Source organism: Armigeres subalbatus, chromosome 1 (genome assembly GCF_024139115.2).
Source record: "Armigeres subalbatus isolate Guangzhou_Male chromosome 1, GZ_Asu_2, whole genome shotgun sequence".
Classification (NCBI taxonomy): domain Eukaryota; kingdom Metazoa; phylum Arthropoda; class Insecta; order Diptera; family Culicidae; genus Armigeres; species Armigeres subalbatus.
In genome coordinates this window covers 148,060,455-148,078,044 of record NC_085139.1, presented here as the reverse complement: position 1 = coordinate 148,078,044, position 17,590 = coordinate 148,060,455, and the positions used below count along the sequence as shown (strand labels likewise).

The window sequence follows — 17,590 nt, the reverse complement described above, 5'->3', positions numbered from 1 at the left end:
AATTCTTGGTATAAAAATGTGCACGGGATTATTGAATATAATTAAATAGGGGAACTTTTCCGATCTCCATCTCACTGAACATAAATATATTCATCTCATCGGGAAACAAAGAAATACAGCACCAATTTCGTCGCCTCTTTTTGTCAACATGCGTGCTCACTGCTGAAAAAAATCACAAAAATAATAAACAATCCAAATTCCTTTCCATTGCTTTGCTTTTGATGGGATGAATATCGGAGCCATGAGATGAATTCCAGGAGCAGTTCCCCTATTTATATCCGCCCAAAAGTAAATTCCACTATCCGCAAAAATCAGTTCACGCACTTGAACATAATTATTTATTTATCATGATCTGATTAGTCAAGGCCAACGCACTGCCAGTGCACTGGATGTCCGCGATCATCTGGATCATATGTTTCGAATCAAAACAAACACGATGCTACGCACACCAACATATCCAATGACAGATGGAACTGAAAATGTTTTTTTATTCAGGGTTCGGGTTGGCACTGACCCAGGTTTAAAAACGAATTCGGCATTAGAAATTGCTGAAGGAATTTCCGGTGGAATTCCTGAATAATTTGGAAGAGTTCCACGTAGAAGTTCAGTAAAAATAGCCAGTGGAATTTCAACCAGACTAAATAAAAAATCCAGCGAAACTCGTTATACACTATCTCGTGAAAATTTTAAATTAAATATAAATATTCAAAAAAAATAAACTATATTTAAAAAATATTCTCTAAAATTCTTACAATTTAAGTATTAAAAAAATAAACATTATTCCACATCAATATTGTCGGCGTAGCACCAACTTAGAATTCGGAAGTCGGGACTTCCGAACCGAATTTTCTACCGAAGTTTTATCTGTCAAACTAATTGATGCGTTGTTTAGCGCATCTTTAGGCGAATTCAGCGCACTACTTCCGAAGTTGGAAAAGTTGCCTGTTGTTGCCTGTATCTAGAGAAAAATTCAACTTCGGTACAAAAAGCGTTCTAACTTTGTTCCGGATAGACAATAAAATAAGGACTTGATTGAATTTACAGACCTATTGGATTTTGAAATTTCTCGCTGATATTCATAATATTAATATTGAAGACATTTGAAGACATTTTTAAACGACTGTGAAGACATTTGAAAATATCATCTGGCATCCCTGCTCCTGACGGAATCCAAGGGGGGACCTTAAATCAAGCCTGGTGTTGGGTTGGAGGACTATGGTAAGTGATTAGCTGCGGTCTTACAGGGTGGATGAGGCCAATCACGCCCTACTCTACCGCAGTCGCTTAAGTACTGGGAAAACCTACATATAAAGACGAGTTTTACCTGCCATTTACAAACAAGTCACGCATTACACTACAATTCCACGAATTTCTCGGCAACACTCATCACATAACATAACCAGCACTTGAAAGATACACATTCATGCAATTGGCTGGCATAGCAAAGCTTTCAATTAATAATTGTGGAAATGCTGAGAGAACACAAAGCTGAAAAGCAGGCCATGTTCCAGTGGGAATGTAGAGCTGTTGAAGGTTAGGAAGAAGATAACGAGTGTTTGTAGAGGAGGTTACGTACGTGATGGTCGAGTTGAGTATCGTATATCTGCAACTTTATTCTTTACTAGCTTATCCGTTGAAATTCGTCTCGCCGAAAATCATTGAGACGATGAAGTATTCAGAAGGAGCAAGTGTAATCGCAGAGCAAATGTCAGAACTTCTGTTTTTCCACATGCCATGCCAAAATTGGTTCCATTTGCTTGATTGATTCTAGAGTTATGCAGAAATATTTTTTTGTATGGAAGCCTTCTTTCCGAGAGCGGGGGAGATCTCGAGGAATCATAGGAACATTTCTCGCTTAACTTTTCAAAAGGACCTAAGTAACATTTTTTTCATGAATTAATTTGAATAGCGCAATCAACAGAACAACATGAAAGCTATTGATTGCAGTATTCAAATTAATTCATGAAAAAAATGTTACTTAGGTCCTTTTGAAAAGTTAAGCGAGATTTCTTGTCATTAAAAACCTCCACATGCCACATTTTGTTCCAATCGCTTGATTAGCTCTTTAGTTCTGTGGAAATTTGTGTTTCATTTGTATGGCAGGCTCTTCTTCCAGGGTGGGAGGGGTCTTGAACAATCTTAAGAACCCCTGTCTACAAACTTTCATGCCGATCGACTATGGAGTTTCCGAGTCTGTAAGGGTCAGACAGACAGAAATTCATGTCTGTATATAGAAGATTTGGAGCATGGAAAAGCCCATTTGAGTAGAACTGTTCTTGTAATCTAATTCAAATGGGCGCAAAACCTCCCCATAAACCTAATTACTAGGGTAAATAATGTATTTTGGACATCTGAATATATTTTGTATGTATTTTGCGTGTTTTTCTACTTAGCTTTCTTTCAATAAATAAGAATCATGTGTATGTTTAGTCTCTTTCATATACACGTTTCTAACCATATTTATATAACAAATTGAAGAAAATATTGCCAAAAGTCCAAAATATATTCAGATGTCCAAAATACCATCGTTACCCTACATATTAAAACTTTCTCAGAAAAGACAAAACCTTCATTGAGATAACTTTCTGCAAAGTGTCTAAATAGCGGCACCTTGTCAAGAAATCTGATTTCTTCTACAGATTAGAAAATGAAGACTGTATCAAAGCCGCCACTGAATTACATTTTAAGAGAAAATATTTACCTACATGCTCTTATTGTAACTACTATTGTAAAAAATTTCTACTTTCTAAATTTAAAGAAAAACACTTTTTGTTGTGGATTTTATTTTATTATGAAACATATCGGAACGTTTCGGTTTATTTTTACAATCAAAGTTATCACTGGATCGAAAAGAATGCACAATATTTGTTACATTTTCAAACATTAGAAATATGGAAGTCCAGAAAAGTGGCTCTAAAGAAATTTTAGCTGTCGGTATGTTAAGTTCAATTTACATGTCCCTTACGTACTATCATAAAAGTTTTAGTCTTTCAATTGCTTCTGATCAAAGATCTACAACCTAGCCTAGCTATCTATATATAATCTTAAAGGTATTTGTTAATTATATTTAAAAAATGTGTGCGCTTGCTCATTAATACCCAGATTCGGCTGAGAGAAAATAAATATATGATCCAAAAAATCACCATTTCGATTGATGCCTTTGAAACATTTCCAACCGCATCGATCAATGTAACAAAAGATTTGGTGAATAATCGCCAAAGACACCAACCAAACACTGCCGCCTAACGGCTTTTCCCTATACAGAAAAGCTCTCTTGTATAATTCGTATAAAGCTCAATGTATGTACGTTGTTTTCATATTTCCCCACTATAAGCACGGTTACAACTTTTCTTATGTACTATCTATTCGCGTTTCTCTCATACTCAACAAACTGGCAAGAAGATCATAACCGGTATGATTCTCTTTACGGAATCAGTTTGTGGTGCTGAATGGGTTTGAGATTCTTCTGGAGGCTTTTTTCGATGACGTAGAAGCTCTGGGGTTTGCCATTGCTTGCATAGTACTTTCCCTGGGCGCTCTTCTTAGCCTTGATAGGTGCGTAATACGACGGTGATTTCTTCTTCTGGAGCTTTTCCATACGGTCCACGCTATTGAACTTTATCAGCGATTTATCCAGTGCTTCATTCTCCCACGGTTTGCTCCACGTGGGGATATCTTTTATGTCGATTAGCTCATCGATGTTGTCGTGATGGCGCGAGTTCGGATTACGTCCTTGATTGTTTCCGAGGATTTTCTTCAACACGGGGATATTCCAATGGTAGATGCGACCGGGCTTTCCATTCGATTTGAAACCCACAGGGACCTGCGTGAGAAGAATAAATTGCTATGAATAGGAACTTAAGGTGGTGTACCTGAAATTAACTTTTTTTAAGCATGGGTAATAAAAGGTTATTGGTTTTACTTTTCAAGACTTAAAATGTTTATTGCTAAGACTTATAAAGGAAATAAGGAAAATATTAATACGACGCTTCAAATTAAGATATGAACTAATAAAAACAATATTATTCGTTTGATAAATCGATAATGTCTACGTTAGTCTAAACTCTTTGATGACTATTTCATGACTTTAGAAACAAGATAAAGGTGTCTTTGACCAGAGAAGCTGATTATTAGTAACAGTATCTCTGGAGCTAGAATAGGATTGACAACTCAATTGTGACATCATATCCTAGATCCTAATTGTTGTATTTCAAATCAGCTCTTGCACACCTTCAACACTAAAGCAAAGAACTTCCTCTTTCATGTTAGTAAAACCAGATATAATGATTCTGAATTTCAAAAAACAAACTACTATTTGTATGTCAAATATTTCCGCCGGCAGGGTGCTCCGGGGCCGACTATTTCTAGGGGCTCCTATTTCGCAAGCCTAAGAGACGTCCTTCGAGGAGGACAAACACGCGGACCTTGTGTCCCTCGACATGTTCTTCCAAGTTTTAATTGGAAATCGGACTTCGGAGACCTACCAGGATAAAATTGGACACCAAGCGTCTGTCATGGCAGTTATGCTTTTCATCGTCAGTATGAACGGGGTGATTCGCTTCCTACTACCAAACAAACGCTTACAACTTTATTTACTTCGATGAGTTAGTCGTTTCCCTAAATAGCCAAAGCCCAATCCGCCGAAAGCTACTCGATTCAAGCATAAAGTTGGTATTATTCGATCCAAGCAAGACAGTTAGCGCTCAACTTCCAAGCAGAACAGTTGTGCTTTGCTGGAAGCCCCACGCAGGCTATTTATTTTCATATTCTTTCTTTCCTTATTATCGTTTCGCGTTTAGTTTCATCGTCGCGAAAAGTGTCGCGATGAGTGTTCGACGCGAAAACACGTTTCGCATTGATTATGCGAACGTGCCGAAGAAGCCGTCTTTTGAAGAGCTTCACGACTTTATCGGTTCAACATTGGGTCTGCAGCGCGAACAAGTAATTCGTCTTCAACCAAGTAGGGCACTTGGGTGCGCTTTCGTAAAGGTCGTCGACCGGGAGCTAGCGCAGCAAATCGTAGCTGAGCACGACAACAAGCACGAGACCGAGATAGAAGGGAAAGTATACAAGTTGCGGATCACGCTTGAAGACGGGGCGGTAGAGGTGAAGCTGACGGATCTATCCGAGGACGTTACGAACGAGCAAATATCCAAGTTTCTGAGCGCATACGGAGATGTCCTCTCTATTACCGAGCAGGTATGGGACAGTAAATACCGTTTCGCTGGCCTTCCGACTGGTGCTCGGATTGTGCGAATGGTGGTGAAACGGAATATTGAAAGCTACATCACTATTGATGGTCAGACCACGAATGTGCTGTACTTCGGACAGTTACACACATGTAAGTACTGTAGCGAGTTTGTACACAATGGCATCACATGTGTACAAAACAAGAAGCTACTGGTGCAGAAATCCTACGCCAATGTGGCAAAGGAAACCGTAACAAATACTCCTATACCAAAACCCGGTACGCCACACAAGCATAAACCCTCGTTCGCGAAGCTATTCGCTGCGAAACCGAAGGAAACAAGTAAGCAGCCACCAGCACCATGTGCAATCAAAGCAAGTCCAGCTGATTCGCTGTCTGCTAGCTCGAAGCCTGTCGGTCCGAGCGTCACTGACACAGCGACGAATGTGCACAAGCTAACGAAAACAAACCTGGCCGAGCAGAGCAGTAGCCTCATGCCTCCACCGGCTTCTACGCATACTACGGTGAGCCGAATGACTACACGTCAAGCTAGCGATGGTAACGAAACCGACAACTCATTGGCTTCGACGAGCAGTTAACGCCGAGCTGGTCGTCCGCCGGGCAAGAAGCTACGACAAAATTACGGAGACGACACGAGCGAGGAGGTGGATGCTCTACTGTAATGGCTCTCAACAGCTACAACATCGCCTCAATAAATATCAACACGATCACGAACCCGACAAAACTAAATGCCCTCCGAACTTTCCTTCGTATGTTGGAAATTGATATTGCCCTTCTCCAGGAAGTAGACAATGAGCAGCTTGTCCTACCTGGCTACAACGTCGTCTGCAACGTGGATCACGCTAGAAGAGGGACGGCTATAGCGCTGAAAGAGCACATACAGTTTTCGAACGTGGAGAAGAGCCTCGATGGACGCCTAATCGCACTGAGAGTGCAGCACACAACAATATGTAATGTCTACGCGCCGTCAGGCACGGCACTCCGAGCCGAGAGAGAGCGGTTCTACAACAACACGCTAGCCTACTACTTACGGCATCCTACACAACACACGTTGCTAGCGGGCGATTTTAACTGTGTTTTGCGGCAGCGCGATGCGACGGGATGTAATCCCAGCCCCGCGCTTCTTGCAATCGTACAACAACTGCAGCTCCTAGACGTTTGGGAAAAAATGTGTCCGAACATGCCTGGCTATACGTACGTCACGCACAACTCATCATCTCGTTTAGATCGAATGTACGTTAGCCAGAGCCTGAGAAGCAACCTGCAATCAGCTTACACACATGTTTGCTCGTTTTCTGATCACAAGGCTGTGACAGCAAGAATTTTGCTTCCACACCTCGGCCATGAGCCAGGTCGTGGATTCTGGTCCCTCCGTCCTCATTTGTTGACTGCAGAGAATGTACGAGAATTTCAAATTCGCTGGCAATACTGGACACGTCAGCGGCGAAACTTTCCGTCTTGGATGCAATGGTGGTTGTCGTGTGCCAAACCAAAGATAAAATCCTTCTTCCGATGGAAATCTAAAGATTGTTTTGACGATTTTCATCGTGAACACCAACGACTATATGTGCAACTACGGCAAGCATACGACAACTATCAAAATAATCCGGCGGTACTGTCGAGAATCAACCAGGTGAAGGCGCAAATGTTAACCCTGCAGCGCATATTTTCTCAATCATTCGTGCGCATCAATGAAACATTCGTCGCAGGTGAACCGATTTCGACGTTCCAACTAGGCGAAAGGCGCAGAAAGAGAACTGTTATCACACAGCTTCGAGATGACAACAACGACATCGTCGATGGCGCCGAAGCTGTCGAAAGGCATATGTTGGATTTCTACCGTGCACTCTACGCTGCTGATGAAAGGGAACAACAAATAGAAGACATGTTTTTATGTGAGCGCGTGATCCCCGAAAACGATCCAGTAAACGAGCGATGCATGGATGAAATAACGCCAGAAGACATCTACACCGCTATCAAAACGAGTAGTCCCAATAAATCGCCAGGTGGGGACTCAATCCCGCGTGAGTTTTATCTCAAAGTGTTCGACGTCATCTGGAGAGAAATCACGCTTATCATGAATGAGGCGCTAGCTGGAGATTTCCCATCTAGCTTTGTTGATGGGGTAATCGTTCTGGTCAAAAAGAAAGGCAACGACCAAACAGCTCACGCATACCGGCCGATATCCCTGCTAAACTGTGACTACAAAATCTTCTCCCGAATACTCAAACAGCGGCTCGAAAGCGTAATGCGCACCCATCATGTTGTGAGTGACAGTCAAAAGTGCTCCAACTCCGGCCGAAATATATTTCAGGCCACTCTTGCTCTCAAGGACCGAATAGCAAGACTGAAAAAAGGTAAACAACGAGGACTTTTGGCTTCCTTTGATCTCCGTCACGCTTTCGATCTTGTGGATCGGTCATTCCTCGCTCGCAACATGTGCGCGCTCGGCTTTGCCCCGAATTTCGTCCGGTTGCTTACCAAGGTAGGAGATCTATCATCGTCGCGCCTGCTCGTTAACGGGCATCTTTCCGAACCTTTCCCAATCGAGAGATCCGTTCGTCAAGGGGACCCGCTCTCTATGCACCTGTTCGTTCTCTACCTACAACCCTTAATCAAACGGCTAGAGGAGATAGCTGGTCCCGATCTTGTTGTGGCATACGCTGATGACGTGTCGGTGATCTCTACATGTAGTGCACGGCTGAGTCGAATGAGAGAGGCGTTCCATCTATTTGAGCGCGTATCTGGAGCCAAGCTAAGCTTAGCAAAATCGTCATCGATATCGGTGGGATACAACGATACTATGCCACTCACGGTACCGTGGTTGCCGATTGGAAATACTGTTCGTATTCTAGGAGTTACGTTCGCAAATTCGGTGCGCTGTATGAACAAAATAAACTGGGATGAAGTCGTCGGCAAATTCGCTCGTCTGGTTTACCTACACTCAACACGTACTCTCACCCTACACCAAAAAGTGACGCTTCTCAACACATTTATAACTTCCAAAATTTGGTACACAGCTTCGGTTCTCGTGCCGAGTGCTGCTCATGTGGCAAAACTTACGGCGACGATGGGGAACTTTCTGTGGCGCGGAATTCCAGCAATGATACCTATGCAACAACTCGCACGTGAAAAGGATGCGGGGGGTATGAAATTGCATTTGCCTGCATTTAAATGCAAAGCCCTACTTCTCAATAGGCATCTCGCTGAAATCGATTCCCTTCCCTTCTACAAATCCTTCATCACTCAAGCTAATCCCATCCCACCTGCAGACTGTCCTTGCCTAAAACTAATCCTTACAAACTTTCCCCTACTCCCGCCAACAGTCCAAGAAAATCCTTCCGCCGATAGTATACATAAAGTGTACACTAAGCTCACTGAAGAGCCAAAAGTATGCCGCGAGCATCCAGCAGACAACTGGAAACAAATTTGGGCCAATATTGGAATGAAGCGTTTTTCTTCATGTCAGCGTAGTGCCCTGTACCTATTAGTGAACGCAAAAACCGAGCACCGAAGACTGATGCACCGTATGAACAGAGCTGATGGGGAAAACTGCCTGCACTGTAATGACGGCGTTGTTGAAACGTTGGAGCACAAGCTCTCCCAATGCGTGCGAGTACGAGCAGCCTGGATGTTACTGCAGCAAAAAATCTCGCCACTGCTGAATGGAAGACGGAGGCTGACGATAGGAGAACTCCTACGACCACAGCTGTTAGGTATAGCGAAATGGAAGAGAATAAGAATTTTGAAGTTATTCATTGAATATGTCTGCTTTATTATGCTATGTAATAATGTTATTGACACAGATTGTTTAGACTTTGAATTACAGCTCGTTTAATTAATTATAATGTAATTAGATTTTAACGCGCAAATAAACAAAATTTTATGGAAAGTAAAAAAAAAATCAGGACCAAGATGAATACACAGCTAGGTGTTTCAATCTGCCCAAATCATGAACGAGAAGAAGGCGGGGGTGAAAAATTCATTTTCGGTGCAAAACATAAACAAACCGGCTGGCTCTCCCATACTAAAATCCAAGATGGCTGAATCGTGAATTTGGCAGATTGGAACACCTAGTGGTGTATTCATCTTGATCAGGACCATGAGATTCTCATCCCAACCGAAAAATATTTGAGTGCTCGGAGTCTTTGTTGACCTGGTCGCACCTTCCTGCCGCATTTTCATGGAGTTAAGGATAATCCTCACTGAATCCAATTTTAAAAGAACTCGCGTTTTCAGGGGCACACCACTCAATACTAAAGCAACGCACAACTGTTATTTTTAATATTTCGGTTTCGCTGCGTGTTTGTGAAATAATAAAAATGACAGTTGTGCGTTGCTTCCGTTTTGAGTGGTGTGTCCTTGAAAACGCGAGTACTTTTAAATTTGGATTCCATGAGAATCGACATTAAGTTCAACTGAAAAACTAAGATACAAATTGGCTGAAAGCGAATATAAAGCTCGATCTACTTAGTATTTGGCTGTTTCTTTCCAATTACTGTGGCGCCTCTGGTGGCCGTACCGCGAAGTAAAATACATCACATCGTTGCGGAAGGTTTGTTTAATTTATCGTGAAAGTTTCATCAGTATTGATGCTCACGTTCAAAAGTTATCGAAAATGGAACGCGAGAGATGGGAACAAATTTTGCACACTCACGTTGGAAATCCAACATGGTCAGGAGGAATGATTTCAAAGTATCTAAAATTAGCGAAATTGACTGTAAAAACTGTCAAACGTTATCGGGAAACACTATTGCTGGATCGCGTAGCACAAAACAATCGTAGAAGTGGAACATACGACCAGAAACAACAAGTGAAAGTCTGCAGAGCAGTTCGGAACCATTTTGGGATTTCCTTGCATGATTTAGCGAAAAAGTTCACTGCGCCGTACAGCACAGCTCAAATAATCTGTCGGCGTGAAGGTTTCAAGTCGTATGATGTCAGTAAGCGTCCCAACAGGACTCTGAAACAGAACCTGGTTGCCAAACATCGTGCAAGAATGCTGGTCAAGCAAGTTCTGACGAAATACAATTGATGTATTTTGATGAGCAATGAAATTAATATTAAAATTGACTTTCAATTCCCGGGACACAAGTTTCACCTTGCCAAATGGAAGGGTAATGCCCCAGAAAAATTCAAATATGTATATTCAGGCAAGATTGCCCACAAATTGATGGTATGTCAAAGCATCTGCAGTTGTGCAAAAAAAACAAATGTTTTCATCACTTGAGCGACCATAAATGGGCAAATATACAAGGAGGAGTGTCTTCAGAAGCGATTTTTGCCATCCATTCAATCATACGACTGTCCGGCGTTGCTTTGGCCTGACTTAACAAGCTGCCATTACAGACGGGATGTGATGGAATGGTATGAACCGAATGATAATGACGTTATTGAAAAAACTATCAACCCACCAAAATGCCCAAATTTTCGCCCCAACGAAAAATACTAGGCAATTATCATAGGGAAACTTGAGAAATGGTGCAAAACAATCAGAAAACCATCTTATATGGAGAAGTGGTGTGAAAAAATGACAGATTAAGTTGACCGTTCTACCACAGACAAACAGACGTAACACTTCTCATTTCTCATTTTTCGAACAGTTTGTATGAAGAGTTACGTCTGTTTGTCTGTGGTTCTACTGTGCAAAAAATAACGAGTGGTATTGAGAGAAAAGGCCGAGATTTCATCCGAAATGCCAATGAATCATTTTTCGATATTTTTCCCTTCAAAGTTTATTAAATTCCCTTTATAATGAAACCTGACCCACCTTTTTATGAACTTTTTTGGCAAAGAAATGTCTAATTTCGTGCAGCCAAATTCTAAGTGGATCAAGCTTTATTGGTTGTCATTTTACTGAAGTGTTGTATAAACAGTAAGTTAAACTTTTTCAAGCCCGGTAAAATCGGGCGCTGTTCTCAGTGAATTTTATAACTGATCTTCAGCATAAAATGTCGTCTGTTACTGAATCTCATCAACATATTTTCCGTACCAAAGCAACCGAAGCATCAATTTTACTAAGATCTCGACAAATCTCATATTTCCTGTAACTCGGCGGTGCCGACCTCAGGAAAATTAACAAAAATGCGGAGATCCAGGCAAAAAAAAAGAGTGAGTTGACTTCAGTGACCATGGTCCACCGGGAGTAAGGAGGAATGGTCCTCCGGAAATTTAGGGGGTTTGGTGTCAGGCCCTGCAAGCTAGGTTTTAAAAAACATACGCAACGAACAATCAACAAGAGAGTATGGACTGAAACCATCGGCGAAGACCACTGCGACGAAAAGGGACTAACGATTGGAAACTCGGTTCGTGGAACTGCAAATCACTCAACTTCTTCGGGAGCACACGCATACTCCGATGTACTCAAGGACCGTGGATTCGGCAGCGTAGCGCTGCAGGAGGTTTGTTGGAAGGGATCAATGGTGCGAACGTTTAGAGGGAATCATACCATCTACCAGAGCTGCGGCAACACACACGAGCTGGGAACAGCTTTCATAGTGATGAGCGATATGCAAGGGCGCATGATCGGGTGGTGGCCGATCAATGAGAGAAAATACAGGTTGAGGATCAAAGGCCGGTTCTTCAACTTCAGTATAATCAACGTCCATAGCCCACACTCCGGAAGCACTGATGATGACTCATTCTATGCGCAGCTGGAACGTGAGTACGACAGCTGCCCAAGCCACGACGTCAAAATCATCATAGGAGATTTGAACGCTCAGGTTTAGACCGACTATTGGGAAGTTCAGCGCTCACCGGCTGAAAAACGAAAACGGCCTAAGACTAATTGATTTCGCCGCCTCCAAGAATATGGCCATTCGCAGCACCTACTTCCAACACACCCTTCCGTATCGGTACACCTGGAGATCGCCACTGTAGACAGAATCACAAATCGACCACGTTCTGATTGATGGACGGCACTTCTCCGACATTATCAACGTCAGGACATATCGTGGCGCTAACATCGACTCTGACCACTATCTGGTGATGGTTAAACTGCGCCCAAAACTATCTGTCATCAACAATGTTCGGTACCGACGACCGCCGCGGTACGACCTAGAGCGACTGAAGCAACCTGATGTCGCCACAGCATACGCACAGCATCTCGAGGCAGCGTTGCCGGAAGAGGGTGAGCTTGATGGAGCCCCTGTTGAGGGCTGCTGGAAAATAGTCAAAGCAGCCATTAACGACGCAGCGGAGAACAACGTCGGGTATGTGGGACGAAGTTGACGGAACGATTGGTTCGACGAAGAGTGCAGGGGCTAGCATCTCTCTCATCCAGTTTTCATCATTCATCTACCAGCAGCTCATCAACCCGTTGGCTAGAGTGCTCATTCCGAACCCGTTATGGGTGATGAAACAGTCGGTTCGGCTGTGAACAAAGCCACTAAAAGAAAAATTAAATCGAACAACATTTACTCTGCTCTGGAGAATGACGATGCCGGTGATTCACTGGCCAAAGGTAAACAAAAACATCAGCCTTTGCAGAAAGAACCAGAACGAAAAGAAAAGCTCCCGCCTATTTTCGTCAAAGGTGACCCATCGGGTCTGTACCCAACTGTTCGGAAGTGGGCAGCAAGGGGCCTCAAGTGTACTTTTCGACTATGCGTCGATGGAATCAAGCTCATCACTGAGGGGAAGACGCACTATGATAAATTGCTCGAGCTCCTGAAAGAGTCGAAATGCGAGTATTACACTCACGACATACCCGGGACCAAACCATTAAAAGTGATCTTGCGCGGCCTTGACAACATGGATGTCAATGAACTGAAGAAGGAATTGGTGGAATGCGGTTTGAAACCATTGAACGTGTTCAAAATCGTACGGCACGATGAAACCAAGAAATATCAGGACCAGCTCTACCTGGTTCACCTCCAGCATCGATCGACCACCCTTATGAACTACGCTCAATTACGGTCATAAATAGCACCATCATTGAGTGGCAGAGATACAAACCGGTGCATCGCGACATTACGCAGTGCAAGAACTGCTGCAATTTCGGCCATGGAACCAGGAACTGTTACATGACACCTCGCTGCAGCTTCTGTGGCGGAAATCATCACTCCGACAAATGCAACGCAATGGAGACGGCCACACCCAAATGTGTAAATTGTGGGGAAAACCATCGGGCCACAGCTAGGAACTGTCCCAAGCGATCGGAAACCATCCAAATCCGTAGACAATCATCAGCAAAGCATCAACCGAAACGGGATAAACCTCCAGCGCTGACAGCAGATAATTTTCCGGAACTATTCCCACCAAGAAGCAACATACCAGCTACATCACCCACTATTAGCTCTCAATGGCCTCCTCTCCCTCCTCCTGGTTTTCGGAAGCAGCGTGATGGTGAGCCCGCCTCAGCAGAAGATACTGCTCCGCTATTCACACCGGAACAACTGGTCCCAATATTCAGTCAGCTTGCTGCTCGCCTGCATAGCTGTAAAAGCCGATTTGACCAGATCCTCACTCTGGGTATGTTCGTGATAGAAAACGGCTGCTAGGGTGAGTCTGGTCAATGGAACATAAATTCGATACAGTTGATTATTTTAGGTTAAGTAGGTAGGTTATCAAATTTAAACAATTAAAATCCCAACACTAAATACCGTCGCAATGGTTGAAATGTATACTGACTTAAAGTCCACCTTCAATATAATGTATTTAATTACAACGCATTGTACTAGAGCTGAAGAGTCCCAAGGACTAAACAATCAAAATGTATAAATATGTATCAAACAAAAAACAGAGAAATAAACAAAAAAAAAAAAAAAAAAAAAAAAAAAAAAGACGAAGAGTGCAGACAGTCTCTGGAGGAGAAGGACGCAGTGCGGGCGGTCGCTCTGCAGCAAGGCATCCGGCAGAACGTGGAACGTTATAGATGGAAGCGGAGACAGCAGACCCGCCTTTTCAGGAAAAGAAGCAGAGTGCGAGGAGATGGAACAGCTGTGCCGTTCTCAAAAAACACGCAAGTTCTATCGACGCATCCTGCAAAGGCTTTGTGCCGCGAGCCGCAATGTGCAGGAATAAGGATGGGAGAATCTTGACTCACGAACGTGTGGTGATCGAAAGGTAGAAGCAGCACTACGAGGAACATTTGAATGTCACTGAGAGTACAGGCAGTGAAAGTCAAGGCAGTGGAGGAGATGACCACGTCAGTTCAGCGGACGATGGAAGCCAACCAGCCCCCACTTTGAGGGAAGTTAAGGATGCGATCCAACAGCTAAAGACCAATAAAGCAGCTGGTAAGGATGGTATCGGAGCTGAGCTCATCAAGATGAGCCCGGAAAAGCTGGCCACTTGTCTGCACAAACCGATAGTCAGATTCTGGGAAACTGAACAGCTACCGGAGGAGTGGATGAAAGGGGCTACATGCCCCACCCAGTCAACACAAGATCGTTTGTGATGTCATATAAGATGCGAAAGTGGAGGCCATATAGGTACTTCCCCATACAAAATGTACTAACATGGGCTAACACTCCAGTTCGTTCGAATCGCGCCGGGGACTAATACAAGGTGATGGACTTTCGAGCCTGTTGTTCAACATTGCGCTAGAAGGCATCATGCGGAGAGTCGGAAGTAACAGCCGGGGTACGATTTTCAACAGATTCAGTAAATTTATTTGTTTCGCGGATGATACGGGCATTGTCGGACGAGCATTTGCAAAGGTGGCAGAACTGTACTCCCACCTGAAACGTGAAGCAACAAAAGTTGGACTAGTGATGAATGCGTCGAAGACAAAGTACATGCTTGTGGGCGGAACCGAGCGCGACAGGGCCCGCCTGGGAAGGAGTGTTACGATAGACGGGGATACCTTCGAGGTGGTCGAGGAATTCGTCTACCTTAGATTCTTGATAATGGCTGATAACAATATTAGTCGTGAAATACGAAGACGCATCATCTGATGAATTCGGACCTACTACGGGCTTCAGAAGAAACTGCGGTCAAAAAAGATTCGCCACAAGACGCTAATAAGACCGGTAGTCCTCTACGGACACGAAAAACGAAACGGAACAATAAGAATTTATTTGGTCATGAAATTGAAATGTAACGAATTCTATAAATATTGAGTTTTATGTTATGTTTAGTATATCCCATCGTTAACTACACTTTTCAATATTTTCGACGGTCTACGTAAACTTCCAAAAAAGGAAGAGGGGGGGGGGTCAGGGAAAGTCTTCATAGGGGTCGAACACTTAATACTTAAGGAATTTTTCGACACCACCTTCCCCACCCCCTTGGTGCGTAGGAAAACGGCTAACCTTACAGTGAAAATCAATCCTTATGAGAAATACCGTTCCGTGAGGTGTCCCACGATTTATTTGTATATAACCAACTCATTGACTACATATAATACTTCTTAAGCTGAAAGGCAGTTGTTGTTGCGAAACATTTTGTCGTTTGGAAGCAAAGTTATGAAAAAAAAAACAAAAATGCTCATTATGGATATTGATGTTATTCTTTTACGTGTTAAATTTAATTTCCCACGATTCAGTATTCCCTTAATAACTTTTCTTGCAAGTATCACATCGTTTCGCAACAAAGACGACCTGTTTCCTGGTTGAGTTGTCTATGGTGCAGATGTACTCATAAGCTTTTAGAGCTTTATAGGAAGTGTTGGGGAACGGTTTTTGCATAAAAGTTACTGTTTTCATAATAATTTTCAAACAAACTTCAAACTACGCGTGCTCACTCAAATTAGATCCAAATCAGCTCAAAATATATGTAGAAGGATTATTAAAATGGCAAATGGAATCATTTAAGCATCAGGGGGCAAAAAAAGTCAAAATTTTAATCACTCTAATGGGTCATCGCCTTCACCTGTAGCCTAGAGGTCGTTGAGCTAATCGTCTCTCGTCGTCTTCTCACCCGCATTTGACCTATTGTCACCCCCGACAACGGTACTATGAAACATGATGGAATCCAAAAATATTTAGGGGGACTATTTGCATCTTACGATCATATATCTATAGATTTCACTGGTTTTTTATATTAGTCCTTCCCATCTTCTGGACATTGGAAAAGTAGAGAGTCTACTCTACTTTGAATAAGCATTTGTAATAATCATCGGACATGGATTTTAATATCAATAGATTTCAATTATTTCAAAAGTGACATGAAGTTCTGTTGAACTTGAATGTCTTTAAGAGGTGAGCCAGCCTAGGGCTGAAAGCCTCTAAAATAAAGACAATAATAATAATAATAATTGAATGTCTTTGAACTGCATCAAATATAGCCATGAAATTCAAACACATGGATAAAACACTTCGAATGAATCCAAGGCAAATGTGAAACTCGTGATCGCCGATTCCATGATTAACGATAGCGTCAATAAGTGGGTAGTTTCACACTAAGCCCGGACGATTGTAATCCACTCCTACCCCCTAGGCGCGGATTTTATGTTGTTACTTCCTATTCAATGTAACTGGAAGACCCCGTAAGGCACAAAAGGCGGATGAATAAAACCTTTCTTCACGGCTGAATGGATGCAAATAAGCGTGTGAGGCCGCGACCACAAGCGAAGCATGAGCAGACCTGTTGGCTTTAGATGGATTAACCTGTGCAACACGACCTATCAATGAGATTTTTCCCATTTACGGAAGAACTGATCGGAGCTGGTGGGAGTAGTGTGATGATAGCGGGGTTACCTTTTTGCCTACATCCTCGATCGCGTTGGGCGCCGGAACCGGTCCATTGTTGGTGTAGTAGTACGGATTCGGTGGCAGCTTGATCACGAACATATGTGAGTCATCGGGTCGACCGTGGTGGCGGGATTCCACCGCTAATCGTTTCTTGTGGTGACTGGAGGAGATATGCAGCTTGCCAAGACCCAGTTTGCTGAAAAAGGAAAGAAATGGAAACATATTGCAAATTTAGTGAAAGGGAGACGTGTGGATGGCGTGTTAGATTGGTTACGATGGAGGAACTTAGTGTGTAATTTGGACATCGCATTGTTTTGCAGTCAATTCATTTATGGTACTATGATAATCAAGATTCAAATATACATCCCAATCAATCAAGTCGATTCTTCAAAATAGAAAATGATTTATCGATGAATCGAATTCCCTGGACACGCTAATAATGCTACACAATCGAGGCGTGGATAACAGTACAGAAGTAGTACCAATCGAATCACCGTATTTGGAAACCGATTAATTAGCTTAATCCAGTCTTAACTATGAATGCGATGTTTTGATAGAAACTTTATCGTCTCCGTTCTTTTATAAGCAAAATAAGGCCGTTACGAATCTTCTTCTTCTATATATATAAAAACCAATCTATGTATGTATGTTCGCTAACTACTTCTGAACCACTTGGCCGATTTCAACCAAATTTGGTACACACATTCTCTATCCTCAGGGGAAGTTAACAAAGGGGGTGGGAGGG

General features: G+C 42.7%; 1 protein-coding gene across 1 annotated transcript in view; it reads right to left on the bottom strand.

The window, feature by feature from the left end:
- Positions 1-2,766: 2,766 nt before the first annotated feature.
- The window catches only part of LOC134205228 (uncharacterized), a 157,223-nt gene continuing 142,399 nt past the window's right edge, over positions 2,767-17,590 (bottom strand). The window contains exons 3-4 of the mRNA XM_062680297.1: positions 16,852-17,041; positions 2,767-3,823 (exon numbers count right to left, since the gene is read on the bottom strand). Coding sequence (XP_062536281.1) covers positions 3,425-3,823; positions 16,852-17,041 — 589 coding nt within the window. The 3' untranslated portion in view covers positions 2,767-3,424. The remainder of the gene's footprint in view (positions 3,824-16,851; positions 17,042-17,590) is intronic.